At 44.8% G+C, this 12122-nt stretch overlaps 2 protein-coding genes across 2 annotated transcripts in view; one reads left to right on the top strand and one right to left on the bottom strand.

Annotated features, from left to right (window-relative positions):
- Positions 1-553: 553 nt before the first annotated feature.
- Positions 554-12122, top strand: part of Depdc7 (DEP domain containing 7) — a 21890-nt gene continuing 10321 nt past the window's right edge. Inside the window, exons 1-2 of the mRNA XM_005384163.1 lie at positions 554-703; positions 11401-11791. Of these exons, the coding sequence (XP_005384220.1) occupies positions 631-703; positions 11401-11791 (464 nt within the window). The 5' untranslated portion in view covers positions 554-630. The remainder of the gene's footprint in view (positions 704-11400; positions 11792-12122) is intronic.
- The window catches only part of LOC106148461, a 16616-nt gene continuing 16098 nt past the window's right edge, over positions 11605-12122 (bottom strand). The window contains exon 6 of the transcript XR_001233915.1: positions 11605-11691. The gene's annotated coding sequence lies outside the window, so the exon portion shown is untranslated. The remainder of the gene's footprint in view (positions 11692-12122) is intronic.

Here is a 12122-nt window from a genome sequence, read left to right as displayed (position 1 = left end):
ACCGCACTGTGGTTTGCAGAGGAAACCAGCTCACCTGACTCAGCTACCCGGGAATCAACAGATTTCCGTGGCAGCCACCCCTGCGGTCTTTCGCTGCTGCCTCCGGTGACCTCTAATACTGCTCTCCTGGGTTAGAGAAGAATTTGTCCTTTCCAGAGAGGGCTGCATGAAAAACTCGATGCATTTAGGACCCTGACATCATTTGAAGCACTTATGTTCTAGGCCAAACTACTAAGCGCCGAATGTGGGTTGGTTCGCGCCCTCCTCAAATCAAACTCCGCGTCTCAGCTGAGGCCAATGAGCCAGAGGCCGCTCGGCATTTGCAGGATCCCAGGCCCAACCCACCACGAGACCTGCTTAGGGCCGGGTGGTCCGGGCCCCAGCCGCGCGAGTGCCGCACCCCCTCGCAGGAAAGTACTTCTGCGGCAGCCGGGGTGTGAGGAGCTCAGCAGCAGTAGGCTACACGCTGCCTCTGGAGACACGTGACGGCGCGTGGGCGTGGTGATGGGCGGGGAAAGGGGCGTGGCTCGCACAGGCCCCGCCCATGGCGGTTAAGTAGCCTCGCGCGGCGGGGCCGCAGGTTTATCCAGGCACCCGCGGAGTTCGGGTCGGAGTCCCTGCGGCCAGGCTATGGCCACGGTGCAGGAGAAGGCGACCGCGCTGAACCGCTCGTCTCTGCACGTCCCCGCGCAGAAGCCTCCGGGTACGTGTCGCGGGCCCTGTGGGGGCGGCGCGGGCCGGGCTGGGGCGCCCCGACGGTGGCCCCCGTGCCGGGTGGCGGGACCGTGCGGGGCGAGCCGGGCACAGCTGCGGCCCCTCGGCCAGTGCCTGCGGGGCGTGCGGCGCCCCGCGCCTCCGAGCTTGTGGGGCCCGGCCGCAGAGCCGGCGCTAACCGAGATTTCCAACCTTCAACTTCGCGGCGCCTGGGTCCCTGGGTCTCCGGGACAGGCTCCACGTCATGACCTGTGACAAGGGTGATCCGTGGGGTTGGGACAGCTGTTTGCCCCGTCTTCGCTGCGTTACAGGGCCGGGGTCGAGCGCCGTTTGGGGCCACTTTGCTGTCCAGGTTGGTAGGAATCTGCGGCATACATGCTCTTCTCCAGACAACCCCGGGAGAGGTGGGAGGTTGCTGTTTAAGAAGTTATCTTGGCAGGAACTTGGCCTAATAAATACCTCAAGGTATTTATTAACACTTCGTAAATCAGAAGTAGTTAAGTGAAGGAGCTTTGACCTTTTAAAAAAACACATGACAATAAGAGATGCGATGGTGGATTCTGCCACCAGCTTAACCATATCTTTTGGGGGCAGTTGGTTTAGGCTCTTGGTTTTTCTTTGTTTTCTTTCTTTTTTTTTTTTTTTTTTGTCTTTTTGAGATAGGGTCTTGCTATGCAGTTCAGGCTGGCCTTGAGCTCACTTACATAGCCCCAGGCTGGTCTCGAACTCCCAACGATCCTCCTGCCTCAGCCTCCTGAGTGCTGGTATTACAGGCACGTGCCACCACGCTGGGCTCTTGGTTTTTCTTTAAGTGTCCAAACAAATGAACACAAGCAGACAATCAGCCCTGACCTTAGCGTAACTACAGCTTAGTAAAATGGTGACTCAGGTGACTATGAAGATACTCAGATAGCACTTGGCTTTTTGTTATCACTCTTTCCCCTTTCGGGAGCAGCAAAGTAAGTGTCGGGCCACAATTGATTGCCTATCTGACAAAAGCTTTGCTTTTGTAAAATGCCAACCACTGAAGTCGTGGTGACCCTTAACTCCAGGTCACATGGCTGATCACAGCTGTCCTGCTTTTGTGTAGGCCTTACTAATCAACTTTCCTTGGAATTTCATAGTGTTAAGGATACCTTGTGATAGAGAACCGCTTTGCGTTTGTGCTTTTGCAAAACAGATTATAGTATTGACTGTCATGGTTATAGTCAGACTATCTCCTTGACTGACATTGCGAAGGAAGTACTTAAGGATTTGGAAATTTAAAACTTAATGAGATTGAAAACAGTCTGGAAGTCTGCAGACTCTTGCTGAGGGAATGAAATTTCCAAATTTCATCTGATTAAAGACATTGCACCCTGTCTTCTCTGACAGCTGAAATAATTGATTCTGGACTTTGGACATTTGTGGACAGGGTTTTAGATGGTATAAAGGGATCTGTGGTCAGAAACGAAGTACATAATTGTTAGAGGGGAGGGTTGACGTGCTGGTTAGCAGGTTTGAACCAAAGGAAGAGACTACCGTCCTCGACACCTGGATCCAGTGCCTGTTCTCATTTTCCTTGCTTGTTGCAGCTGGAAGCCCTGTCTGTTAGCATCGGTTAGCTCTCTCCCACCCTGGAGTTACCCGGTCACAGTCCTGGCCAGCGAGGTAACACAAGCCTCCGTACCATTCCCTTTCTGTGTGTTCCTGCAACCAGCTGTGTACTTTTCCTTTCAAGCCTTAAAGGAGCTGCGGTAACCAAGGGATCTGATTTATGAAGAACTAAGGTTTGTGTTAACCTTTGGCCAGTACTTAGAAGATACTTTTTTTTTTTTTTTGATACTTGTCTTTTAACACAGACAGACAAGACAGTGGTATGCTCTTGTGTTATCCCTATATACTGTAACCTAATGCTTTGAATTTGCCTGGTGTCACTTTTCCAGGGAGCTCAAAATACTTCCCATATGTTATCATTCTTCTGTGTGAACCAAAGCAGGGCCCAGTGCCTGCTTATGCAGATACTTCTGTTTGGATGTCTTACGTTGTTCTTGGTAGTGGAGCTTTATTTTGTATATTTCACCTGCCTGCAGCTTTCTTTTTAGAGACAGTCTCAAACGTTCAGCATATCTGTAATGTTGAAAAGGAGGAAGGTAGGGGCTGGGGATTTAGCTCAGCGGCACAGTGCCAGCCTGGCAAGGGCAAGGTTGTGAGTTCGATTCCTGGATTCCGGGTGGGGGGGGGGTGCAGGGAGGCGAAGGAGGAAGGTAAACTCTGGACTACCAAAACCAGTACCCAGTAAAACTGTTGCAGTCTGGCTTGGTATTGGTGTTATAGGCAGTTTCTTCCATTCAATCAGAGCTGCCTGGTTTAACTACCCCAAACACAATTCTTTTTATACTTGTCTATTTTCATAAGGTTTTGGTTACTTTTCAGTAAATATAGTCATTTTCCTTTTTCACAATTCAGTGAGTAGTGTTTCCAAACTTTTTTTTTTGTCTTTCTTAAGACAGGGTTTCCCTATGCAGTGCAGGCCGGCCTTGAACTCACTTTGTAGCCTAGACTGGCCTCAAACTTGCAGTGATCCTCCTGCCTCAGCCTCCTGAGTGCTGGGATTACAGACATCTCCTACTACACTGAGCTTCTTTTTACTTTTTTAATATCCTTAAAATGTTATAGACTTACAAAAAGCTATGAGGTTAGTATATAGAATTCCCATATGCCTGACATTTAATTTCTTGTGTTACTTTACAAGGAAATGGTCCACTTGCCAGGTTAGCGAACCAATATTGTTTCATGATTATTAACTAAAAAGACCCACGCTTTACTCAGATTGTCCTAGTTTTTGCGCATTGTCCTTTTTCTCCTCAAGGGTTCCCGTCCAGGATATCAACACGGAGTTACCCTGTCAGTGACAGTTCCCCCTTCTTGAGTTACACACCATTCCTGGCTGGGCACGGAACTAGCCGCATGAGCATATGTGGTCTCATGACCCTCACGGTAACTGAAAGAAGCGGAGTCAGTGCTGCCTTGCCGCGGAAGGGTTAGGCAGTTTGCCCCATCAGCGGGAGGCAGTGGACCCAAGAACAGAACACAGGTCTCTGGGACGCGAAAGTCCACGCTGATCCGACTCTGTTCACGGCACCTGGCACTGGGTCCGCTTTGGGAGCACAAGTCTCCATGCCTCAAGAGTGTTCGGCGCCTGGGGCTGGACCGTGCAGTCCTAGGATGTTCAGCAGCACGCACGCCTGGTCTCCGTCCAGCAGGTGCCAGTAGCGCTTCCCCCCCCCCCCACAGCGATAACCACAAGCGTCTCCAGATGTGTCCTTTCAGGGAGGACAGCCCCCTGAGAACCACTGGCCTGAAACGCTTTTTTTTTTTTTTTTTTCCATGAGATAGGAAATTATATTTCAACAAAATCATAGAAAATAAATAGGAAGCAGAATTAATAAAAGTCTTCAAAATTAGAGCAATGTGACAAGAGAATTAAGAATAAATATCAACACAATATATAATGACAATAAATTAATAGTATTGGTTCACACACAAAAAAATTGTATTGGTACACTAATTGTCAGGCAAATAAATAGAAGATCCTGTAAAACAAAATTAGATTGGTTTCCACAATATGTAAATATCTTAAACCCTTCTTTAAGACTGTTTTCTTCGTTCGCAATCTACAATTAATAAACCTTCATGAACCAAGTGTTTTATGTGAGGCAGTCTATAAAGCAGTTAAATAATTTGAATCTCCGTAAACCATAAGAAAATTTGAAAGAAATCGAGTATTAATGCACTGCTTCTTAAAGTTTTATGAAAAAAAAATACTGTCTAAAATTTTTTAGTCCAGTCTGAAGCCGGAGGATGAAAACAAAATTTTATATATTCTTTTGTCGTTGCTGAGGCAGGGTCTCACTATGTAGCCCAGGCTGGCCTCAAACTCACTGCGAGCTTCCTGCCGCAGCCTCCCAAGTGCTGGGATTACAGGCATGCGCCACCATGCCTGGCTGTATGTTCATTTAGAGATAGCAGGTTTTAGTAATTTTGTGTGTGCATTCATGTTACACTGGAATCCAGCTATATATGTATTGATCTCCTGCTAAGGATTTAATATAATCCCACTATTTGAGTGATTATAGAATTAGTTTACCCACGCATAGGTTTTCACAGTAAGGCGGGAGCTCCCGTGTAATATTGGAGTAAATTTTCTGACATGTCTGTTTTATGACTTGATTTTAAAGGAATTATTAGTAATAACTTGATTATTTAGTGTACATCCTTAGAAATGAAGATGATTAATACTATTTTAATTATGTGTTCATATTCAATTTAATTTTCTTAATGTTGGTAAACTAAATTGTTGGGGTTCAGATATGGGTGAAAGAGGCAGGTCTTTCTTTTGTGAAATAACTATTGTTTCAAGCAAATAAAGATGAGACCACTGTAAAAATTAATGCTAAGTACCCTAGATTTACTTAGTGCTTACAGGAATGTGTAATGTTGGAGATCTAGTATAAAGTCACTTTAGAAGCTGGGTCTGGTGATGCATGCCTGTATTCCCAGCCCTTGGGAAACTGAGTCAGGAAGATTGCTGTGAGTTCAAGGTCAGCCTCAACTATAAAGCCAGAGAAACCCTGTATCAAACAACAGAAAATTTTTCTTCAGATCCCCTTCTTAGAAGACCACCTTCCAAGTTTTGCGCCTGATAAAGTCAAATTTGTCCCTACAGTTTTTTTTGTTTTTTCGTTTTTTTTTTTTCTGTCTTTTTAAGACATGCAGTTCAGGCTGGCCTTGAGTTCATTTTGTAGCCCAGGCTGGTCTTGAACTTGCACGATCCTCCTGTCTCAGCCTCCTGAGTGCTGGGATTATAGGCGTGCGCCACCACCCCCAGCTGTGTTTTTTTTACCCATAGATCTTTCATATTCTATCTAGAATTCAGTGTACTTAAACGCAAAAAGTGTACCTTCAGGGTTTATGTTCCTATGAGATACAGTTAATATCTGAAACCAACCTTAAAGGTGATGTTCAACTGTTGTATCAGTAGATGAAGAAACCAACTTATAGAGGTTACATGTCTTCTCCAGGGGAATGGATGTCATAAAGCTTTTAGAAACACTGGCCAAGTGTAAATTTAAAAGCCTCGGGATGCTGTAGACTGTGGTGAATTTTAATGAGTCGCCCAGCTCCTATGCAAGGGAGGGTTGAGGACAAGGAGCTGCAGCTTTAATTCTGAGCACTGTACTTACAAAGCATCCATTGTGTACTTCTGGTCTCTTGAATGCTATTTAGAAATCACAGTAAGTCATCTTACTGGGCTATGGTCTGCTACACCAGTGTTCTCTTCAGCTCTTACATGATAAATATGTACTTCAGACCTGCATGTGGGGGCTCTGTTCAACTGGTGAAGTCAGCGTTAAACAAACAGGTTATCCTGGTGCTGTTTTGGCGCATTGGCTGGTCAGGCCCAGGGTATGTTATGTGTGAAAGTATCTGCATGAACATGAGCTAGTTTGGGGCTGTGGGTGGCGGCGCTTGAGGGGAAATAGCCCAGGAGTTAATGGTCAGTGAGCACAGCGGGGACCTGGAGGAGGACTCTGGGAACACGTGGCTCACAGGTGCCCAGGATCCTGCTCTAACCTGTTCTTTAATCTTTCGGACGGTCTTACCAACCTGCAAAACTTCCTGATTTCCCACATTTCAGCAGCAAGCTGGTACGGGGAGAGTTGTTCTTCCCTTCTTCTCCTTTGAAGATTAGCCTTTTCCACATCACTGGGTTTTTATGTCCCCTTCCTCCCCCTGATTGTTTTTTTTCCTTCTCAAATTAATAAGTGACTCTGCCTTATTGGGGGCTCATGTGCTAACCTACTTGGAGCTCAGGTGTTAGGACTGTGTTTCATTTTTAATATTGTCAGGAGCCCAGTCGGGCGCGGTGGTATGCTCCTGTAGTCCCAGCTACATGGGTAGAAGAGGCAGGAAAATCACTGAGCCCAGGAGTTTGGGGCTGGCCTGGGTAACATAGTGAGACGTGTGCTTCCCCCGTCTCTTTAAAAAAAGCAAAAAATAAAACCAAAATATCCACTGGCCAAAAAGTCTGTTAGAGTGATATCTAAAAGGCAGCCTAATCTCTCCAAGTTTGAGTCTTGCATGGCTTCCTTTCCTGTTACCTTAATGTACTGTGGATAGTATTTATTATAGCATTTATGTTATCTATTTTTTGAGTAGTACTTAGTGATTTTAACTATTTTGGTTAAAGGTTTCCAAATCTTTTTTTTTTTTTTTGTCTTTTTGGGACTGGGTCTCACTCTGCAGTTCAGGCTGGCCTTGAGCTCACTTTGTAGCCCAAGCTGGCCTTGAACTTGTAGCACTCCTTCGACCTCAGCCTCCCGAGTGTTGGGATTACATGTGTGCAGCCACCACGCCCGGCTTTCCAAATCTTAGAGTTGCTTGCTTTGTTGCTTCTAACCTTCAGTTCTCTTAAAGCCATTAGTAAAAATAATAATTACTATCCTCAAGGGAAGGTTAATTCTAAATCTCTGTACCTGCTACCTGACTTTTAATATCTAATATTTAAGCACTAGGAAAAGGTAATATATATTTATTAGCTATGGAACTGAGGGGAAGTTTAACTCTGCCTCAGTTTTCTCAAAATAGGATTAAGAACTATTTCTTGGAGCCAGGTGTGGTGGCACACGGCTGTAATCCCAACACTCCCAGAGGCTGAGGCAGGAATCTGAGGCAGGAGGATCGAAGTGAGCTCAAGGTCAGCCTGAACTGCATAGTGAGACCCTGTCTCACAAAGACAAAAAAAAAAACAAAAAACAAAAAACTATTTCATGGGGAAATGTATCCAGATTAACTTAATTCACAGTCTGTCATGTCGACTGTATTCAAATGTTAACTATTATCAGTAATGATACAATGAAGATTTGAAAAAAGATTAAAGAATAGACATTATGTTCATTTAAATCTGTTATCATTTCTGGTGTTCTATAAAATTAAGAGTATTACCTGCTAGCATTTCTGATTTAGTTACTGTGGTTGGAGACAGCACAGATGTTCCTGAGTCCAGGGTACCAAGAATGACCAGGACTGGCCAGGTGTGTTGGCCCACACCTATAATCCCAGCACTTGGGAGGCTGAGGCAGGAGGATTGCTGAGAGTTCAAGACCAGCCTGAACTGCATAGCAAGACTGAGTCTCAAAAAGCAAAAAAAAAAAAAAAAAAAAAAAAAAAAAAAAAGAATGAGTAGGACTTACTTTGAGAGTCCATCAAATGTATGCTTCTGGCTTTATTCAGTAGAATCTAAATGCTGCTGTACCAGTAATCTAGTTCCGGCTTGCTATACCTCGCTGTCCATAATTCAGTTCTTGCCATTTTCACATGATGCTTGTAAGACTGGCAACAAATACCTCTGTCTTCATTTGCTACTGGCTTAGCAATAAGTTTCCATTTTAAACTGTAACTTTGATAACTGAAAACAATCCTGATCATTTTAAAGTAACAATGGGTGAGTGGTAAGGTACTCGTCTACTTCCGGTATTGAAAATCTACAAGTAAAAGGGCTGTGCATGCGTGTGTGTGCGCGCACGCGCGTGCGCGTGTGTGCGCACATGATGTATTCCAGTAAAAATGTTAAAATTGACAGTGACAATTATGCAAGAAATGAGCAGAGCGTGAAGGTTCAGTGCCCTCTTTATATGTATTGCAACACGGGAGGTACGTTCCAAATGACCCACTTAAAGTTTATGGCCCTGAGGTTTACAGGAATATCGCTTAGAGGGAGAGCACCTGCTTAGCATGCACGAGGCCCTGCGTCCAATCCCCAGTACCGGAAAATAAAATTTTAAAATAAAAATTGATGTGTTTAATGCGTTAGGTGGGGTTTCAGCGCCCTTTAGGAACCTGTGTTTTGATCTTAGCGTTCTGCTCTGTTAAAGTAAGAAGGCGATTTCAAGTAGCAGGTTCTTTTTCTTTTTTCTTTTTTTTTTTTTTTGGTACTGGGAATCAAACTCGGGACCTTGCACTTGCCAGGCAGGCGCTTGTGCCGCCAAGCTATATCCCCGGCCCTCAAGTAGCAGTTTCTTTAATTTTAAGTCCCTTTATTCCTTACACTTGTACTGACGTACATTGTTTTCCTTTTTAGACTATGTTAAAGAAAGTAATACATTTTCTACATCTCTGCAAAGATGTCCCAAACATAAAGGAAGCAGCGTATTTAACAAAAATGGGGGCCGCGGTCGGGACTGCTGAGCTGATTTGGCGTGGTGGCACACGCTTATCATCCCAGCACTTGGGAGGCTGAGGCAGGAGGATCGCTGTGAGTTTGAGGCCAGCCTGGGCTACGTAGGAAGACCTGTCTCAAAAACAGAGATAAATAAGGACTACTGAATTTTCAGAAGGTCATGAAAAGTATAAACTTAAAAAACTCCGTGTTGACGGAGGGCGGAAGACAGCGCAGACACACTTAGCTCAGCGACCAAGGACATGATGAGCTACATTCAGTCCCGTGGGTTTACTAAAACCTGAGGTCCATTTCCTTCCTTTTGATTGTTTTTCCTTTTCTTCTCTGAAGTTTTACCAAAAACCGGCTTATTAAAAATGAGGAAAAAAAAAAAAAAGAGGAAAAAAAAAATGAGGAAAAGTGGGAAGATTTTGAAAGCTTGAGTTTGGCTAAGATCTTGCTTTATATTTCTCTGCCTGCCCTGTCTTCAGGACCTTGTACTTGCCACACAGGCACTGTGCTGCTGAGCTGTATCCTCAGCCCTAAACTAGTATTTTTAAAGCTTGCTATGACGCAGGCTTGTGACGTTATTAGTACTATACAGAGGGCAGGGTAACACTTTGTTTACTGCCTGTGGCCTACAGGGAAGACAGGGCAGGCAGAGAAATATAAAGCAAGATCTTAGCCAAACTCAAGCTTTCAAAATCTTCCCACTTTTCCTCATTTTTTTTTTCCTCTTTTTTTTTTTTCCTCTTTTTTTTTTTCCTCATTTTTAATAAGCTGGTTTTTGGTAAAACTTCAGAGAAGAAAAGGAAAAACAATCAAAAGGAAGGAAATGGACCTCAGGTTTTAGTAAACCCACGGGACTGAATGTAGCTCATCATGTCCTTTGGTACCTTCGATTCCCGGTACCAAAAAAAAAAATTCGTTTCTTCCTGCAGCTCAAATATGTGTGCATATCTGCCTGATAATGCTTCAAAGTCATAGAGACCTTGAGTCGGCTCCCATACGGTACCTCTTTTAATAAAATGCATGGATGTTCGTGTAACCTCCAGTTCCGTCCCTCCAGTAGGGATGGTCCTACTGGATCCACGGAGTTGCGACTGCAGAGTGTGCTGTGCCACAAGGCCCTACTCAGCCTGCTCCCTCATCTCAGTCCCTTGTCCACACCCCAGTCTCACTTCCTCCTTCTCTCTTGTGCTCCTCTGGCCCTGCTGGCCTTCTTCCTGTTCTGCTGGAGCAGAGCTCCCACCCTCCTGTGGGCTTTTGCTTTTTCTGTTCTCTTTGCCCAGAGGTCTGCACAACTTGCTTCCTTTACTCAAGTTCTTGCTCAGATATAACCCTACCAGAAAGGGCTTTCCTGACATCCCAATTAAAGGAACAGTCTCACTGGGCCTGGTGGTGTACCCCTGGAATCCCAGCAATCAGGAGGCTGAGGCAGGAGGGTTGCTGTGAGTTTGAGGCCAGCCTGGGCTCACAAAATAAGTTCAAGGCTACTTCAATTACATAGCAAGACCTTGCCTCAAAAAGGGGTGGGGCATTCTCTTCCTTACCCAGTTTTGATTTTTCTTTTTAGACTGTTTGAACTTATACATATTATTTGTATCTGCCTACAAAGTCTCCAAAGTCTTTGATTTTTTTTGGGGGGGGTTGTCTTTTTTTGTCTCTTTTGAGACAGGGTCTTTCTGTGCAGTTCAGGCTGGCCTTGAGCTCACTTTGTAGCCCAGGCTGGTCTTGAATTCTCAACCATCCTCCTGTCTCAGCTTCCTGAGTGCTGGGATTATATGCATGCGCCATCACACCCGGCTCCACCCGGGTTAGTATATATTTTTTATTTATTTATTTATTTTTGTTTTATTCCAGTACCAGGAATCAAACTCATGACCTTGCACTTGCCTGCCAGGTGCTGTGCCACTGAGCTAAATCCCCAGCCCCTGGGGTTAGTATAAAGTATGAGATTATTGTGGCAGGTTCCTTTGAGAATAGGAACTTTAGCGCATGAAAAACATCAGCATATAATGGATACTAGAGGTTGATGTTTTGGTGGTTTTTTGAGACAGGATCTTGCTTTGTAGCACAGGCTGACCTTGAACTCACCATGTAGCCCAAGCTGGCTTCAAATTCACAGCGATCCTCCTGCCTCAGCTTCCTGAGTATTGGGATTACAGGTGTGTGCCACCACGCCTGGCAGGAGGTGCTAGATTTGTAACAGTAAGTTCCATTAAGAACAATATTTCGGAGCTGGGGATTTAGCTCAGCGGCAAAGCGCCTGCCTGGCAAGCGCAAGGTCATGAGTTCGGTTCCCGGTACCAGAGAAAAACCAAAACCAAAAAAAAAAAAGAACAATATTTCATTAATAAACTCGCCTCATAATTTCTCCTCACTAACAACTTCGGAAATTGCCATTTTGCTTAAGGATTGCTTAGACTTTATGGCAGATGAACAAACACAGATTCTTTATTTCTCCATGATTCTCCCCCATCTAGGTTTCAGTGTGGCCCAGAAGCCGTTTGGAGCCACGTACGTGTGGAGCAGCATCATCAACACCCTCCAGACACAAGTGGAGGTCAAAAGGCGAAGGCATCACTTAAAGCGCCACAACGACTGCTTCGTGGGTTCCGAGGCGGTGGATGTCATTTATTCGCACCTCATTCAGAATAAGTACTTCGGCGATGTCGATATTCCTCGGGCCAAAGTGGTGCGGGTGTGTCAGGCACTGATGGACTATAAAGTATTCGAAGCGGTTCCAACCAGAGTCTTCGGAAAAGACAAAAAACCTACATTTGAAGATAGTAGTTGCAGCTTGTATAGGTTCACCACAGTCCCTACCCAAGACGGTCAGCTAGGGAAAGAGAACAAGCTACGTTCCCCTTCCGGGTTAGTATATATTTTTTATTTATTCATTTATTTTTGTTTTATTCCGGTACCGGGAATTGAACTCATGACCTTGCACTTGCCAGCCAGGCGCTGTGCCACTGAGCTAAATCCCCAGCCCCCAGGTTAGTATAAAGTGTGAGATTATTGTGGGAGGTTGGGAGGATTTGTCTACTTTTTTAAGACACAGGCTGGCATTATATTCTCTATCTGTATATATGTATATATGTATGTGTGTGTATATTTATGTCTTGGTTACTTTTCTCTCGTTGCTGAGACAAAATACCCAATGCCCAAAATGAAGGAAGGAAAGGTTTATTTGGCTCACAGTTTG

This window comes from Chinchilla lanigera, unplaced genomic scaffold (assembly GCF_000276665.1).
Source record: "Chinchilla lanigera isolate Chin_1 unplaced genomic scaffold, ChiLan1.0 scaffold00021, whole genome shotgun sequence".
Classification (NCBI taxonomy): Eukaryota; Metazoa; Chordata; class Mammalia; order Rodentia; family Chinchillidae; genus Chinchilla; species Chinchilla lanigera.
This window is presented reverse-complemented; position numbering and strand designations above follow the sequence as displayed.